Here is an 18,963-nt window from a genome sequence, read left to right on the forward strand (position 1 = left end):
TTTTCACTTTGGAGCAGAGGTGCCTCTCTTTATTGTATGAATACAAATGAAATCTATTTTAGTTCTAATGTAGTTTTAATAGATTGGGGACATCTGAGCAGCCATGTTTTTTAGCAGGTATGTTTGTTAGTATACCAAGAACATAATAAAATTGTTTATTAAAGCAAAAGAACCAGGTAAACCTATTTTGTTGCCTTTCCAGTCTAATGAATATAACTCAGCCTTTAATGATAATGAACCATGTGTTATTCCACAGTTGTCATATTAAACATTAATTCTGACACCCCCCGGACCTTGGAAAACCATGGTTCTAGTTTTCCAGCTTGGCAACTAACTTATTCCTGTACATTTCTGAGTCTGTTGCTTCTTCTTATTGTTTCAAATGTGATCTCTTCCATGATAATTTTATGTAACTCCCCTTTAAGTCAGAAATTATTTTTTCTCCTCTCTAACTTTGTATAGTCATTTGTGCTACTTTCAAGTTCACAAAATTTACGAAGTTTTCTTAGCCCCATTTTTGATATAGGGCATGGAAGTTGTGCTCTCCACATTTCATAAATAATAAAACTAAAACTCAAGGGGTGAAGTTACTAGTCTAGAATCATGAGGTTAGAAAGTTCTGCAACTGAAATCTGAATGTAGGTCTTTCTTAACTTAAACTCCATCAGTTTTTCCACTATACTTCCTTGCATAGCTGTGAAGATTTCTTGTAAAAGTATTGTTTATATGTATGTCTTTGTCCCCCTGCAAGATTATTAGCTCCATATCTTGATATCATTTCCAGATGATTATACCTTTTTCCATGAAGTTTTCATTTTTTAAATGAATAGATTGATTCCAGAATTACTCCTCTATGAAAAAAATTGCCTTCAATTCATAACAAAAATCTTTTTCAAAAATAATCCTAACATTTACCAAAAGTTCTCTACCTTTTCCCATGCATGATATGGACATTTGATTCTTGTATACATTCCTGTATGAACAAAAATTTGCCTTTCACAGAATTTTGTAGTTTGAAGGAATCTCTGTCACTATCTAATTCAACTATATCTTTTAAAGAATCCTTACTGTTGCAGAGAGAGGCTTAATGTCATGGGGGAAACACTGAATTTGAAGTCATAGTACTAGATTCAGATCCTGATTCTGTCACTTTGTCACTTTAAAATGATGTGACCTTGGGCAAGTCTCTTAACCTCTTGTGACCTCAGTATTCTTGTCCCCAGCAGTCAGAGTGGACTAGATGACTTCTGACAACCCTTTCCTCTCTAAATCTGTGATCTAGAATACCCACAGAGTAGTCTCCTGGCAGTGAAGAAAAGCCCCTTGTCTCCCAAGGCAGCAAGTTGCCCTTGTGAGAGTTAGCTTGTTTATTCATTCATCAAATCTTCCTTCCTGCCATCTTCCTTCCTTCTCTTCCTCTCTCCCTCCCTCCCTCCTTCCCTCCCTCCCTCCTTTCCTTTTTTTCCTCCACTCCTGGTTCTGTCCTCCTGGACCAAATAGAACCAGCTTTTGTCCTCTTTAACTCTGTACTTTGATCTAGGTCTTTAAAACTAACGAATTAGACATTCATAGAATTCTTTTTCAAAATTTGATGGTAGTAGCCTGGTTTATATTTAGAAAGCGTTAATACTTCTGGCCAATGAATCTTCAGAAATCCTTGTTGTTTTCTTCTTTAATTACAACTAATCAAAACCTTATCATTTAAACATCTCTTAATTTGAAACTGTATTGCGATTTGTACCTTTTTAATTTCAAACTTTTCTCCCCTAATCTGCCCAGATAGAATTTCAGTAACTATTTGTTGACAAGTTGTACAGTATAGTACTAGCCAATAAGGAAACTAGAGATTAGAGAAAATTAAAGGACGCAACAAAAAGAGGATAATAAATATATACTTTAAAAAAATACATTAGTCCAAGGTATGGGTAGTGGTGTTAAACTATTTTTTGACTAGTATAAATGAGACACACAACTGCCATAATTTGTTAAGTAGAAACTGAACCTAGGTGAATAGTTGGCCTTTGTTGGCCAACAACTTCTGAAGTTGTTGCAAAATGATTGTGTTGTTTAACTAATAGCCCACACATTTCAGAATATCATCTAAAATTTACTAATCTTAAGATGTCACCATTTCAAAAAGAAAGTCTTCTTTGTCCATATAAGCATTAGCTATTCAAATTTCAGGTAGTTTGTAAGGCTTAGAAATGGAAAAGATAGATAGGGAACAGCTGGTCCAGGCCTTCATTTGGCAAGCAAAGGAAACAAAAGCCTTTGAGCAATAATGTGACTTGCCATATTGCTGGTGAACAGGAGAGCTGAAATATACACCCAGCTAGTCTGACTCTGAACTTGGACTAACTTGTGTTTTTTTCTTTTTTAGCATATAATTATTATCCTTTTTGTAGCATCCTTTAATTTCCTCTAATCTCCAGTTTCCTTATTGACTAGTACTATACTAGATAACTTGTCAACAAATATTTATTGAGAATCTGTCTTTGGACAGACAGGTGGGTGGGGAAAGAATAAGTAACAAAAGTAAAAGGTAAGGGTTTATTCTTTTAAAGAGTTTTTCAGTATAGCTCAGGAGGCTATTATTTATTAAGTAGCTACAAAAGTGAACAAAACAAGTAGAAGCTATTTGGGTTGAGGGCAGGAAGGAGATTTCTCACAGAAGGATCAAAGAAATGTTCATAGAGAAAGTACCACTTGAACAGAGTTTTGAAGGAAACAAAGAATTCCAAGAGGTAGAAGAGAGAAGAGAGTTCATTTCATGTATGAGAATCAGCTGGTTCAAAAGAAAATAGAGATTGGAGATAGAGTGTCATTTGCATACAACAGCAAGAAGTCAGTTTGTCTGGACCAGTAGTGATGTTGGAAGGACAGAGAGAGTTCAGATTTTGAAGAACTTTAAAAGCTACCCAGAAGAGTGTATATTTTATTCTATAGGTAATACAGAGTGACTAGGGAAGTTATGTGGTCACATATGTAGACTTCAGGAAAATTAATTTAGTACCTGTATGAAAGATGGTGGATTGGCAAGTAGAAGACTTGAGGCAGGGATACCATTTAATAGTTTATTACAGTACTCTTAAGGGTATGGAAGATGTCTGGGGAAGACTGGTGCCTCTGGTGTGATAGTCCTTTATCGGAGCTGCTTTCCACCCATGATGTCCATCTATCACCCAACTCATCTATGTCCCCAAAGAGCTAAAATACGTATAGTAGCCACTTTGGTAAAACCATCTTGGCAGATGGTTAAACCAAGTTGAGGGTAACCAGTAAGCTTCCCATTGGTCAATGAATTAGAGTGTCTACTTCAAATGTGAAGATTTCCAACAGACCATAAAAGTAGTTGAAGCAGGCATTGTGTAGTGTATAGAATTTGGTCAGATATTGAAGTCACTAAGATCATCCATGGAGTGGATGCCATGATGAGTACCTTAAAGCTAGCATAGGTTTTACAATCAAATATTATCTAGGCAACACACTTACATGCCTCCCAAAAGGAATGAACGACAGGCTCATGACAGTGTGATCACCATTTGCAGGAAAGTGCCATACTACTATCATCGGTGTATATGTTCCAACCATGATGAGCCCTGGTAGGGTCAAAGAAAAATTTTGTGATGACCTGAAAATCCTCATGATCAGTGTGCTAAGAAAAGACAGGTTTGTAATTCCAGTTGACTTTAATGTTAGTGTAAGCACAAGTTATCAGGTATGGCAGGAAGTCCTTAGGAGGAATGGAGTCAGAAAGAGCAATAGCAGTGCCCACTTCCTACTGAAGATTTGTGCCTCTCGTGACCTCATCACCAACACTGCCTTTCATTTACCTAAATTCAATAAAACTTCAAAGAGGCTTCCTCACAGCAAACATTGGCATTTAATAGATTGTCATTGTGAAACAAGACGGGATGTGAAAGTAACAAAGGTGATGTGTGGCGCAGGGTGCTAGATCAATCATAAGCTTAACTTCTCCAAGCTAAGCATTCACATTCAACAAAAGCAAAGGTCCCAAGGCAAGACAATTACTAGCTTAGTTTCAATAGATTAGAATGCTTCTCTGTGCAGGAATAGTTTGTTGCTGACTTGGAGAGAAAGCTAAACCAACACACTAACACACTGGACATAAAAGGAGTATTTTTCAGAGATTTGTTATACTGTATCACATGTACTTCTCTGGGCCAGAACACTTGAAAATATCAAGACTGGTTTGATGAAAATGATGCGAGAAATTCAGCAAAAAATTAGAACTCTGTATAGGGTTTACTAGAAGGATAGTTTGTCTCTAAGAAGACACTAATTTAACATCATCAGAAGTAAAGTGCAAATGAAGCTTAAAGAGATACAGGATCTTTGGCTTAGTAAGAAGGAAGATGGTATTCAGTTTTATGCTGATAGTTAAACTCCAAAGTGCTCCTATGATCCCTGAATGCTATTTATGAGCCAGGGGTGCATCTCAACTACTCAGTGCTATAGCCCCACTGATCAGTGATGAGAACATGATCCTGGAGACATAAGCTAAACACTGCCACATCAGCAGCCAATGCTGGAGCCATTGATGGTATATCTCAGGTTGAAGTCAATCCCTTTCTAGTTGAACTTCTAACTGGAAAAAAAAAAGGTTTCAAATGTCATTAGGCTTCTCTTATGTGTCATTGATCATGAGGGTTTCCAAGTCATCACAAAATTTTTCTTTGACCTTACCAGGGCTTATCGTGGTCAGAGCATACACACTGATGATAGTGGCAAGAGTTCTACTACCCATACAAAAGCTGACTGAAATCTTCTGGGTTATATGGCAAGAGGAGGTTATCCCCCAGGAGATCAAGGATGCCTCCATTGTCCATCTCTATAAAGGAAAAGGAAATAAATTGCCTTGTGACAATCATGGGGTGGGGTCCTCTCTCTTAGACATTTCTGGTAAGATTTTTGCTAGAGTCCTCCTTAGATGATTACCTACCCTAGTGCCCATGTGGCTTCAGAAAGCTCCAAGTGGTGTTTGCTGCCTGATAACTCCAGGGGAAATACTCAGAGCAGAACAAAAGTCCATTTGCAACATTCATCCATCTGACCAAGGTCTTTTTTTTTTTAACCCTCACCTTCCATCTTAGAATCAATACTGAGTATTGGTTCCAAAGCAGAAAAGCGGTAAGAGCTAGGCAATGGGGGCTAAGTGACTTGCCCAGGGTCACACAGCTGGGAAGTATCTAAATCCAGTTTCGAACCCAGAACCTTCCATCTCTAGGCCTGGCTCTCAATCCACTGAGCCACCTAGAGCTTCTGAAATATCATGACAAAATTTAGTTGCCTAGAGAAATATTTTATGTCAGCTCCATGATAGCATACTTACACAGGTTCTGGATAAATGGATGACATGTTTGCTTCCATACTTTTTAGTATGATGTTTTCAGTGATAATTGTTGGATGCCTTCAACCATAAGGCTGTAAATAGAGACTGCTTTGTCATAGTGCAGGATCCAAGATTAACTAGTGGGAAGCCAGTGTACTCCATTGATATCTAATAATGACGTGAGACCTAGAGGAATATTCCCATCACATCCCCTTTGGTGGATTCACATGAAGATGTGAACAAGAATGTGGATGACTGACAATCTGTACCACTGGAGAGAGTGTCCACACTGTTGAGGTCACACGTCCATCTTACAGATTAGTGAAAACTGAAATAGTGTGGGAAGACCTTCATAGAAGGCATGGTTCTTGTTTTTAACTCGAATCCCTTAGTTACTGAATTGAATAAGTTACCTGCTCAAAAGACTGCCATTAATTATAGTTGACTTTGGCAAATTAAATATCCTAAAGCTTCGTTGGTGAAGACATGGCATGAGTGCAAAGCCAGCACTCTGGGAGCTGTTCTGTTCCCCTCTTCCCAGTACCCAAGAACATTTTTTGCATGCCTCTGTCCAGCCACCCAAAGCAAGCACTTTCTCCCTCTGCTCTCTCCCAAAATCAACTCGCCCTCTGGTTCTCTGCTATACTAGAGTATTCTTTTAACATTTGGGGGGCTGGTGAATAAAACAGTATTGGTCTCAATTTTATTTTCATTGCCCTGCAACTCATCACTGATAGCAAAGTTAACCTCCACAGTTACAATCATTAAGTCCTAATGTAGAAAAAAAATAACCTTTAGGAACAAATCTTGAAATGAAGTTCTGATCTTAAATTTCATTTTAAAAGTAAAAGGCGTAAATGCCAGAAATTAGTGAGTTTAAGATTGTTTGACTTTTTCATTGGTTTTAAAATTGAAACCTGTTAAAATTTGTTTCTCTGTAGTTCTGAATAGCAACTATACAATATACAAGTGTTTGTAATTTGTAACTTATGCAGTTCACATATTTTGTGTGCTCATATCAGTGTGAATAAATCTCTCCATATGTGTGTACAATTGCATTTATTTACATACCATAAATAATGGTCAGCATTATGTGTGGTGTAGTAGAAGAACATTGAAGTAGAAGTCAGAACCTTTGTTTTGGTCCCAGTTCTGCCATGACTTGGTTGTGTGACCTTGGGCAACTTAACACCTCTACTTTCTCAGGCTCAGCTTTCTCATCTGTACAATGAGGAAATTGTCTAGATCAGAGCTTTTTAACAAACTGAGTCTAAGATATTTAAAAAATAAATATTTTGATAATATATTTCATTTCAACTGGTTTCTGTAATCCTGTGTATTTAAAACTATTATTTTGAGATGTGTGTGATCCATTGGTTTCACCAAATTGCTAAAGAGGGGTATGTGACACACAAGAAAAATTAAGAATCCGTTATCTAGATGCTCTCTAAGCATCCTATTTAAAAGGTAATTTTAGGGACAGCTAGGTATCACAGTGGATAGAACACTAGGCTTAGAGTTGGAAGGGCCTGTGGGTTCAAATATGGCTTTAGACACTTCCTAGCCATGTGACCCTGGGTAAATCACTTAATCCTAATCTCCTATCTCTTACAATTCTTCTATTTTAGAATGGATACTAAAATGAAAGATAAATATTTTATTTAAACCTTTACCTTCTGTCTTAGAATCAGTACTAAGTATCAGTTCCAAGGCAGAAGAGTGGTAAGGAAGGGCTAAATAATTGAGGTTAAGTGATTTTTCCCAGAGTCACATAACTAGGAAGTGTCTGAGGCCAGATTTGAACCAAAGATCTTCAATTTCCAGGCTGTCTTTCTTTCCATAGTACCACCTAAAGTATTAGGTTTTTTTTTTTTAATCTTATTAAATGTGAGATGTATTTACCTTAGAATTTAGTTTTATAGAGCACTGTTTTATAGTGTCTGGAAAGCTTTTCCTAATGTATCTTGTGAATGGACCATAGAGATAAATAGAATGTTAATTAGAATATACAATTAGAAAATAATTATTTTAATTTTTATAGGCTCTACCACCAGCACCTGTTCAGAATCACACAAATAAGCATCAGGTATTCAATGCATCTCTCCAAGACCATATTTATCCAAGCTGTTTTGGGAGTACACCAGACTGGAATAGTTCTAAATTCATAAGTCTTTGGGGATCAGAAATGATGAATGATAAGAACTGGAATCCTGCCACTTTTTTGCCAGACACAATTTCTGGTAAGGAGTGTTTTTTTGTTTAATTCCCCTGAAACTTAAAACAGTGAATGAGTGCATTAATTTAGAATGAATGGATTTATTTAGCAATTTTACAGTTAAAATCTCTGTTAACATTATTTGAGCTCTGTACCATTTTTATTTCTTGTGCTATTAATATAAATGAGAGTATAATGTAAATAATATATAATATGTAAATATAATAAAATATAATATAAAATAAAACAAGTAACAGTCTAAGTTATTACTTGTTGATTTTACAAGTAGACTTGAAATATTGGTTATTAAATAAAAGTCTATCAGGTTTAGGCCAAATTATACTACCATTCATTGTTTAAGCAAAATTTTGACTAATGTCTTAGTCATAATAATTCATGTGCAGACAGGTTGACCGTCTCTAAATCTAAAGAGTTCCCTTCATTCTTTTGAAAGCCTGATTTAAAACATAACCAGTAAGATTGATATAACCTTGCTATCATGAATATCTTATATCTTTTATAACCATCATCTATACTTAGTGATGTACATGCAACTTTGGAGCAGAACCATGTGTATTATACATTTAAATCTTTATCTTTTGAATATATATTAACCTCACAAAAATTGACCATAAATAATATCATTGGTTAGATCTTCTGTCTTCATTGGTTTCTTAGTTGCTTCCCTTAATCTTTAGAATTAGCTCCTTCCTATTCTATTCCTTTAAATGCTATTAATCAATTACGCTGTACTTAATAAGTTTCTTGGGAATAGAAAGTAAAAATAGATCAAAATACTATGTTTAGTAAATCTCTTTTTGAAAGAAGTTTATAGTTTGAATCTGCTGCCTATTATTAAGGTATTTTTTTCCATTTTAGCTCTTTATCATTAATTTTTTTGGGGGGGTAAGGAATTTATTACTCAATTTAAATATCATTATATCCATAGCATAGTAATGCAATAGCTAACCTGAACATATTGACTTTCACTTTTAACTGGCATTCTCTTTACTTATTTCCAAAGATACACTTTTTTTTGTGTGACTCCATTTGGGCCATATGTCTATTAAAACTGCTCACTGGCCTTCCAAACTATTTGTAGTACCAAACCTTGGAAATTGATGTAGGAGCAGTGACAGAAGACCTTAATGTTGCCATTTATTTCTTTTTCCTGCATCTCAGATGTATTGAACTGTGAAAAAAATTCATTCCTCCCATGCTTTTGAGCAAAGACATAACAGTGCTATGTACACTTCTCATTCACAATAGAGAAAGCCTTGGTTTGAGTGGTTTAGATTTTAGAGAAGATAAATTTAAGACTTGTAGTTTATTGATATCAGTCATCCCCAGGAAAACATAACTTTAGCTACCATGCAGACTGTGTGGTATTATATAGATACCAGTCTGTCGTTTTGTTATTGTTGTTCAGTCTTCTTATTCTAATCTGAATCTTTATGTTTTCATGGCAAAGATACTAGTGTGACTTGCCATGTCTTTTTCCAGCTCCTTTTTACAGTTGAGGAAGTGCAACAAATAAGGCTAAATGATTTACCTAGGCTCCATACCACTAGTGTCTTAAGCCAGACTTTAACTTATTCAGACTTCGCACTCTATCCACTAGCTTCCATACTATGTACTTTTGACTTTCTTTAACTGGGTTACATTTTTAGTCATAAAATTTTTAATTTTTTTAACCTCTTCTTTAAAGGTAGTGACATATTAGGACCAACACTCTCAGAAATAAGACCTGAAGCACTTCCCACCACATCTGGCAATGAAACATCTACAGTTAATGATAGTAAAGAAAAGAAAAATGCGACAAAAAAGAAATGTCTCTACAATTTCCAAGATGCTTTTATGGAAGCTAATAAAGTTGTCATGGCAACATCTTCAGCCACTTCCTCTGTTTCATGCACTGCCACCACAGTGCAGTCCAGCAGCAACCAATTTAAAGTGTCATCTAAAAGACCTTCATCAATAGGTAAGAGCACATAGCCTCATTAAGATCTGGTTTTTAGAGACAGCAAAGATTTAAACCCAATTAATGTCACTCAGTTTGCTAATCACAAAAGGTAAGCTACATTATAGGCATAGCCTTTAGTTATATAGTTCCTGCTGCAATGTTGCAATTCTCTTTTAATTTTGTCTGATCCTTTAATACCTCTTGTCTTACATCCTATTTATGGTGCATAGAATTAAAGCTATTCTATAGTAGTAAGAATAAAGTCCTTACAGAATAAATTTGCAGAAGTGTAGTATTTTTACTATTGATACAATCTTTTCCCCCCCTAAACCCTTGCCCTATTATAAAATCAATACTGGGTATTAATTCTAAAGCAGAAGAGTGCTAAGGGCCAGACAATGGGGGTTAAGTGATTTTCCCAGTCATACATCTAGGAAGTGTCTGAGGCCAGATTTGAACCCAGGACCTCCCATCTCTAGGCCTGGCTCTCAATCCACTGAGCCATCTAGCTGCCCTCTGTTGATATATTTTTTAAGCCTCTTGTCACAGCTTTTTTGAATAAAGGAGAAAGGGCAAATTCTTACTAAAGAAGTCTAAATTAGGTGTTTAGGTAGTATAAATAGTACCAGTGTGAAAAATTACATTATCTGTAGTTTGAGTCACTAATGGATAAAGAATTACTATAACCTTAAAGAAAATAATGTTTGAATGTATGCCTGACTAAAGAAAACATAAATTATATAACCTCGCTCTTTGTAGTACAAAATTGGAAAATGGGGGGGATGTCCTTCGATTGGGGAATAGCTGGACAAATTGTGGTATCTGTTGGTGATGGAATACTATTGAGCTAAAAGAAATAATGAACTGGAGGAATTGCATGTGAACTGGAACAACCTCCAGGAATTGAGGAGCAGAACCAGGAGAACATTGTACACAGAGACTGATTACACTGTGGCACAATCAAATGTAATGGACTTCTCTACTAGCGGCAATGCAATGACCCAGGACAATTACTGAGGGATTTATGAGAAAGAACACTATCCACATCCAGAGGAAGAATTGTGGGAGTAGAAACACAGAAGAAAAAACATTTGCTTGATCAAACAGTTTGATGGGGATATGATTGGAGACAGACTCTAAATGATCACTCTATTGCAAATATCAATAATGTGGAAATAGGTCTTGATCAATGACACATGTAAAACCCAGTGGAATTGCTCATTGGCTAAGGGAAGGTGGTGTGGGAAGTGGGAGGGAAAGAACATGAATCGTGTAATCATGGAAAAATAATCTAAATTAATTAAATAAAATTTGTCAAATCACAAAAAAAGCATGAATTAAAAATAACTGCCTTGACCTCTTTACATTTTAGGTGAAGTGTTTCACAATATCAGTAAAGAGGATCATAGACATTCTGCACCAGTTGCACCAAGAAATAGCCCTACTGGTTTAGCATCTCTTCCTTCTCTTTCTCCTGCTGCACTTTCACCAGCCTCCACACCCCATCTTGCAAATCTCACAGCCCCACCCTTTCCCAAAACTGCTGCCACAGCTCCTGGCTTTGTGGACCCACATTCAGGGATTTGTCCCACCACCCTAGCACCACCTACATCTACAACAGACAGCTCAGTAAGTGCTCCACCAAGTGTCTGCAGGTGAGTCCTCTTGCTTAAATTTTATAATTCAGTAGTTGGGAATCTACTTTTTTTAAAAGTTAAGTTGTTCTGACTGATTAAATTTTGTTATGTAAAAGAACTGAATTCCTTCATCCATGAAAAATTTTAAATTCAGAGTTACAAAGTAATGTTTACTGTGGAATACTTAACATGATAGTCTACTTATTTTTCATGGTCAGCATATCAGGAGCCAACATATTTTAAATATAAAGATGTTTCATAAGTGGACCTCAGAGGACTGCTAGTCCAACTCTGAAGATGATTAGTTTTGCATAGCCACTTAAAGGTCCCTATCCTTTGATGATCATTTTTTTTTCAGTATTCAGTATTTCTAGTAGAAGCACTAGAGTAAGAAATATGTGTGCTTTTTTGCTTTGAATGAGTGTATTAACACCATGTAATAGCAAAGTTTTTTTCTTCAATGTGCTAGCTTGTATGTCTCTGTTTTATTAATGGGAATTGGTGGTATTTTTTTAACTGTACAGTGACCCTGATTGTGAAGGGCATCGCTGTGAAAACAGCAGTGCATATGACCATCAGCAGTATGATGGGGAAGAAAGCCAGGATGAAGATAGCTGTTCTGAGCACAGCTCTAGTACCTCAACATCCACAAACCAGAAAGAAGGAAAATACTGTGACTGTTGTTACTGTGAGTTCTTCGGGCATGGCGGTGTAAGTTCCTTTTTTGCATTTCAAGCCTGTGATGGCTTTTCTATCATCTTATACTATGAAATCAATATAGGCATATTTAGGTTTTTTAGTTGGATGAAATTATTTCCTAGTATTCTAAAACTGATTTTAAGCCTTTTAACATTTTTTTAATTTTAATTATGAAATATGCGGGTTTTTATTGCCAGTAAGCCTTTAATACTGTAAACTAAAGTAGGGACAGATTTTATTATACCACATTCTATTCACAGTATAGTTGAAATCAAGTATTATCTGAATATTTGCATCCATAACTTTTAGAAGTTGAAAATCAAGTTATAGCTAATGTTTTCATTACATTTTCTTAGCCACCAGCTGCACCAACAAGTAGAAATTATGCAGAAATGAGAGAGAAGCTCCGTTTGCGCTTAACCAAGAGAAAAGAAGAGCAGCCTAAAAAAACTGATCAAATCTCTGAAAGGGAGAGTGTTGTTGACCATCGGAAGGTAGAAGACTTGTTACAGTTTATAAACAGTTCAGAGACCAAGCCAGTAAGCAGTACTCGGGCTGCCAAACGAGCAAGACATAAGCAAAGAAAGGTAAAAAACATCCAAAAAAAGTTATTTTTTGTGACAAACCCAAATTTCTCTAAAAGAAGTTAGCATGCGTGGGAAAATGTCATGTAAAAAATTGCTAATTCATCAATGACATAATATTTATTTAGAAAATATCCTTTATTCAATGAAATTCTAAAATGCAAATTGATTATAATGTATATATTCCGGTATTATAAAAAATCATCTTGAATTTTCATTTGCTAATGGCCTCTTGAAATATGATTCACTTGCAGAGTATTGGAATAGAGTATTTCTGGGTTTAAAAAAAACATACATTTGAACTTAAAAGTCATACATCTCTCAAGTCAAGAAAAGATAAACCTATATTTTTATGCAGAGCCATATCTTAAGAGATGCAATTGTCAGTATATTTGATTACCTCCTTCTCTAAGGGCCTAAATGAATGAAAAGGAACTTTTCATATAGGAAGAAGCATAGAAATATAGAGATGTACAAGCAGCAGAAAGGAAAGAGAAAGCAAGAATAAAAAGGGCAGTTGCTTGGAGACCAAAGTTTGTTTTTTTTTTTGCCTCACTGATCATTGTTCAAAGGGTACAAGAGATGCAACAGGCCTTAATTGTTACCCATTTCTACTGTCTTCTTGTATACCATTGCTACTGTTTTTTATTTGTGGGGCGAGGAATGCCAGCAGCCAGGAAGGAGTGAATTCTTGGCCATATTTACACCACCAGTAAGTCAGGCATTCCTTGTACAGTGCCAGGATTTCAGGAGTCTCCTGGGTAATGGCCCTGTGGTACTCTTGTTCAGTTAACCTTAACAAAAAAAAATGAATGTGAAACAAGATATCAGTTACCTTAGATAACACAGATGAGCTCTGACTAACTTAGTGCCTTAACAAGTGAGCACTTTGGTCATAGGCTGCTCTAAAAGACCACATTCCCTTAGCATGTATAGTTCAAAGCCAGTCTCAGATACTTAGTAGCTGGATGAATTGAGACAAGTCACTTCATCTCTCTTTGCTTGAGTTTCCTCAACTGTAAATGGGATCAAACAAAACAAACCTCCAGGGTTGTTATTAGGATCAAATGAAATATTTGTTAAATGCTTAGCACATAGTAGATATAACCATTGTATAATAAAGGGTGCTCTCTGGCAGTCCTCTAGTTCATATATTTTTATCATTCCCACAGACCTGTTTCAGAGTTTTCTTTCTTATGGATTGATGTATAGGAACAAATTTAAAATTTTTATCCACTGATGAAAAGGACAATTAAAAATATTTTTGAGCTTTTTTTCCTTCATGTGAGTAAATTTAAAATAAATGAAGACAGTTAAGATCCACTGGTTCATTTATACAAAAAAGGGCTTGATTTGAAACATTTACCAGAGTATATGATGGAGTGAGGTCCAGAGATCTCTCAGAATCCATATACTAGAAGCCTTTTAAGTTCTAGGAGTAAAACAGCAGAAGCCTTCTTTGGTGGATTAATTAAGGGTCTCCCAGCTGCTTTTTCCAGCTATGGATATTATTGTATCAACTACTGAACAGCAATATCACTGTACTAGTAAAGATCTAGAGGAAATTTAGGCCTAAATTACATTAGATGTTCCTTTTAACTCTTAAGATTTTAGCACTCTTGATAGATTCTTATGGTTCTGTTATGAGTTAGGCCTAACTTATATACTTAGAACTTTTTAATAAGTCTGGTTCCAGACATTAATGTGCTTTTAAAAAAACTATACCTTCTGCAGTGACAAAGAAACGCTTTTAATGGCTTCCATTAATTTTCTAGGCAGATGGAATTTTTTAAAATTGAGAGTTCTAGAATTTGTGTCCCTTAAGATGAAAATAAAAAAGAATTCCCTATCTTACTAGGTTTCATAAATGTTCAGATTTTTAAAGACACTAATCTACCATATAAAGATTCTCTGTCTCCCCTGAGATGAGGGGACATATTTAGAAGTTGTTATTCAGTATTATATCTTTATTTCTTGTTGTCATATTTACATATATTCATGCATTAGCATCTGAATTTTATCTACTCTAGAAATCTATGCTTACTGAGACTGATATTATATATAGCACCACACAATAAATTTTTAGTATTCAAGTTACAGAAACAAATAGTTGACACTTGGTTTTCTTTGTGCACATACAGAGCACAATGCAAGATATTGCAAGTGAGAACTGTACTGTAACTTCATGGACATCATATGTAAACAACAGACTTTACCTCGTTTAGTGTGCTTAGCATTAGCAAAGAGGTAATAAGGATTCTTGTTTAACTCAGAAACATTATATTATTGCATATGTTCCTTATTTTTACTCCTTATGTAATAGTGTAGAATAATTTTAGGTGGGTATATTTTAAACATTTGGCCCTTTTTAGTATGTTAAATGTTTTTATAAGAGTATTTTCCCTAACATGTTTGTCACATAAAATGATTTATAATTCAGTTGGTATTTTGTCATCCTAATTTTTCCTGTTGGTCTTAATTTAGAGGACTTATTGTCAACTTTTGAATCACTGTTTTTATAGCTAGAAGAGAAAGCTCGTCTTGAAGCAGAAGCAAGGGAGAGAGAGCATCACCAACTCCTTGAGGAACAAAGGCGGCGGGAGGAAGAAGAAGAAGAAAGGCTCAAAGAGGAATTCCAGAGGCTTCAAGAACTCCAACAGCTACGAGCTATAAAGAAAAAGAAAAAAGATAGAACAAATAAAGACTGTCCAAAGTTGGACATACTTGCTAGGAATTTCCAGTCAGCAAAAGAGTCAGTACCGAGTTCCGAAGAGATACAGAATGGTACACTTGAGCAATCTGAGAAAACAGAAACCTCAAGTTCACCTTCCAGGCATGGGAATCATTTGGAACAGAGGCCGGGGCCTGAAACAGTCTGTCCATTGTCTAATCCGGGCAACTCGAGAGACTCCAAACTCCTTTTCCAAAAGGAGCTAGGTGTAAAGCCACATGAACCACTTTCTTTCCTCTTTGACATCATGCACCACCACAAAGAGGGGAGCAGTAAAACAAAACTCAAGCCTGTGAGTAAGGCAGCTGAATCTCCCAAAGCGCCCGAGAGCCAGCCTAGAACCAGGAACCATACAGAACCCAAAGTGAAGACAGTAGAACTCACCTCCTCTGCTGAGCAGAGAAAAGAGGAGAAAAAAGTCAACAGTAACAACAATAACAGAAAGCAACTGAATCATGTCAAAGAAGAAAGATCGCTGCCAATCCTAATTGAATCCCCCTCTCCAAATGAGCAGCCCCCAAACAACAAATTGGTATTGGCAGATTCTCCACAGCCGAAGGGCAAGAACAAGAAAAATAAGAAGAAAAAAGGAGACAAAGTCAACAATTCAATTGGTAAATATAGCTCGGAGAAAATCATGTTGAACTTGTTTAAGTGTGTGATTTGATAGAAGATGATATGATGACATAAGTTAAAGTATCTAGAGTCTTTAGTGAGGAACCCATGCTAGAAAAAACAATGTTGGCCAGCACTTAGCACAGTGCCTGTCACATAATAGGTACTTAATAAATGTTCATTGATTAATGTCCAAGAGGCAGTATAATATCCTTGGGAGGAGCTCTGAATTTTGAGTCAGGATGGAGATTTGAGTCCTGGTTCTACCATTTATTTTTTCTGTGACCTTGTGCAAGCCATTCTGGGATTCAACATGGAACTCTATAAAGTAAGGGAGATGGACTAGAAACCCTTCCAGCCTTAAATCTATGATCCAATAGAAATTTCACAGGCATATTTTGCCTTTGTGCATATTGTACCTTGCTATTCCTTGTCTGTTGCAGGGACTTTTTGCCCAAATGGATCAGGTGTATGGTGGCCAATGAGAAGCTTAATCCTAAACAGTTTTACTCATTCTTAATATAGATAGTATATCTGGTTTCAAGAAGAGCCACCACTATTATGAAAATATCTCTTAAAATTACCTCATTTAAGGAATAAATTTTAGTTTCCCATTACAGTTAGATTCTAGTCCCATCTTAACTGAATGTCATAATCTATGTATTATAATAATGCATTTCTGTTGTGCATTAAAATTGATCATTTGCTTTCCTCATAACATCCCTGTGTTAGGTAAATAGTACAAATACTTTTATACCCATTTTATAGATGAGGAAACTAAAGGCCATAGAAATGAAGTATTTTGTGTTTAGATGCAAAGCTAGTAAGGATTGGTCCTGGGATTCCAACCCAGGTCTTGGTTTCCAAATTCTGTACACCATATCACCTATAATAGCCCCATTGCTATTTGCTCAGGAACTGAGACAAATTCCTCAAGAAAATAGTAAGAGAATGTGAGTAAACATAAAGTTTGTCATGTTGATTCATCTTTGAGAGACTGACATTGGAATAAGATCAGTTTCAGTTAAAGAGAATTTAAAATGAACAATCTTCTCCATTACAATTTATATAGTTTTAACTTTTTGTTAGAATTAATTATTTAAACTTCATTTTAAAATACTTTGTAGAGCTAAATAACCGTTGAAATAAATAATAGATGGATTATGATCTGGGAAGAAAAGAACTATAAAATCAGAGATCGTTCAAGGGGATGATTTTTGATGCAGAAAGAAAGATTATTTTAAAGTTGCTTGATTTCCATTTTCATCGTAAATAGTGTTTCTAGGTATGAGGGAAGACTCTAAGCACTAAGAAATCTCTGATCACATAATAAAAGGAGAGTTCACTTGTATTTTAAGTTTCCTTGTACCATTCTTAGGCCTCTTTTACTGATCTTTATGATACTCTCAAGTCCTTCTGCCATCATGGGATAATTCTTATTTCGTGGCATCCATCTTAGTGCTTCAATATATAAATAATACATTGTCAAGTTGAAAAAGACCATAGAATTTGTTCAGTGTTACCCACTTATTTTAGAAAAAACTAAACTGAGGCTGAGAGTAGCTAGTCCAAGGTCACACATATGAACACCTCCAGTCTAATTGGGCTTACAGTCTCGAGAGGACTAGCTTTGGCTTAGTGAACAAGAATCCTGGCCTTAAAACTTTAGGAGTCAAGCCTTGGTGTCCTAGTTTTTCCTATGGTTTTAGGGAAATCACCTTCTGTCTTTGGGGCTCAGTGCCCTCCTATTCAAAGTAATGAAAATAGTTCTTTCATTCTGAGACACCGTAAGGATCCTGATCAATCTGGTGCTTTTTTCCTCTACTAGGCTTCTTTGCTGTGGTTAACTGAACAGATAAAAACTCTTCTTGTCTTGCTAATTGTCACTTTGCTTAGACAGTTAATTAGTCCAGTGAGAAGTAGTACTAAAACAACTATAATTCTTGAGACCTCTTACCACACAGTACAATATCTCATCACATTTCAACTAATACATTGGGAGAATAGAAGTTTCTGAGATAGAATGATAAAAGAAGGAAACATAACGAGGAATTTGTAACCAGAAGCATGAAATAAGCTAAAAATTGAAGAACTATGCCAGACAAAAAGAAATATGTATTCTGCCACTTAGTTACTCTCTGACTCCTATAAAGACAGTAATTAAGTAGATGACTAGGAAACTTTTAGTAAACTTAATCATCTGTGGCAGTGGAAATGGAAGAAATTAAACTATCTACAACTGTCTAGAAGAGAAGCAAACAGACTAAGAAATATGTTTTTCTAATAAATATTTGACAACAAAAAGTAGAAATTTTAAATATCTAAAAAAACTGGGAGAGAATGAAATACAGGATGTTAAGAATTGGATAAAATGTGTAATAATTACATTGATTCAAGTACAAAAGCAAAGTCATTTTGTTTAGAGACATAAAAAAATCTTATATATATGACCTGATCTGTTCATTAGATGAACATATTTGTTAGAGTTTTTTGTCAGTGTGGTGTTTTTTTTTTTTTTAAGAGATGTGAAAGTCCAGGAAATGGGAAAATTCAGGGGAAACTTTGTTCCCGTTTTTCAGTAGATGGATGGGAAAGTTCTTTGATGGGAGAACCATGCTCTAATGGAAAAAATGTAATATTTAAAGCCCAACTCATAACACCTACCAGCTTTGTTACCATAGGCATTGTATGTTTCCTAATCCAGAAATGGTGATATTGCATTGCCTACCTCACAGGGTTGTTGTGAAGAAAATATTTTGTAAGCTTTAAAATATTATGTAAATACAAGTTACTGGAAATTGTTTTTTTTTTTGACAGTTGAAACATTTGAGTTCATCAGCTTAAACTGTAAACTTTGAGAATCTGTCCTCATAGTTTGCCTATTGTATACATTATATAAAAAGCCCTTATTAGAGCACAGCTTTATACCCATATAGTGTAAGCTCTTAGAGAATTAAATATCAATGGTATGATTTCTTGTGAGAAATTTACTAACATTTTAGATTTTTAGATGCTTCCCTTGTTTTCTGAGGAAATTAAATCCATAATACTCATAATCTCTAGATTTGTCATAGGACTGAATTTTTTTTTTGTTTACCCAGGGTAAACCAGGTAAGTTTGAACCCAGAGCTGCTCATACTCAAGTCTGGCTGGCTTCATAGCCAAT

At 35.5% G+C, this 18,963-nt stretch overlaps 1 protein-coding gene across 6 annotated transcripts in view; it reads left to right on the forward strand.

The window, feature by feature from the left end:
* FAM193A (family with sequence similarity 193 member A) overlaps positions 1-18,963 on the forward strand; it is a 245,035-nt gene that overhangs the window by 203,076 nt on the left and 22,996 nt on the right. For all 6 annotated transcript variants that reach the window (XR_008913102.1, XM_056803650.1, XM_056803651.1 and 3 more), the window contains 6 exons: positions 7,395-7,593; positions 9,277-9,549; positions 10,904-11,186; positions 11,693-11,879; positions 12,224-12,454; positions 14,974-15,796. Coding sequence is in view for 5 of the 6 variants with exons in the window: in XM_056803650.1 (XP_056659628.1) it covers positions 7,395-7,593; positions 9,277-9,549; positions 10,904-11,186; positions 11,693-11,879; positions 12,224-12,454; positions 14,974-15,796 (1,996 nt within the window). In the remaining variant the exon portion in view is untranslated. The remainder of the gene's footprint in view (positions 1-7,394; positions 7,594-9,276; positions 9,550-10,903; positions 11,187-11,692; positions 11,880-12,223; positions 12,455-14,973; positions 15,797-18,963) is intronic.

The sequence above is a fragment of the Monodelphis domestica genome, chromosome 6, assembly GCF_027887165.1.
Source record: "Monodelphis domestica isolate mMonDom1 chromosome 6, mMonDom1.pri, whole genome shotgun sequence".
Taxonomy (NCBI): domain Eukaryota; kingdom Metazoa; phylum Chordata; class Mammalia; order Didelphimorphia; family Didelphidae; genus Monodelphis; species Monodelphis domestica.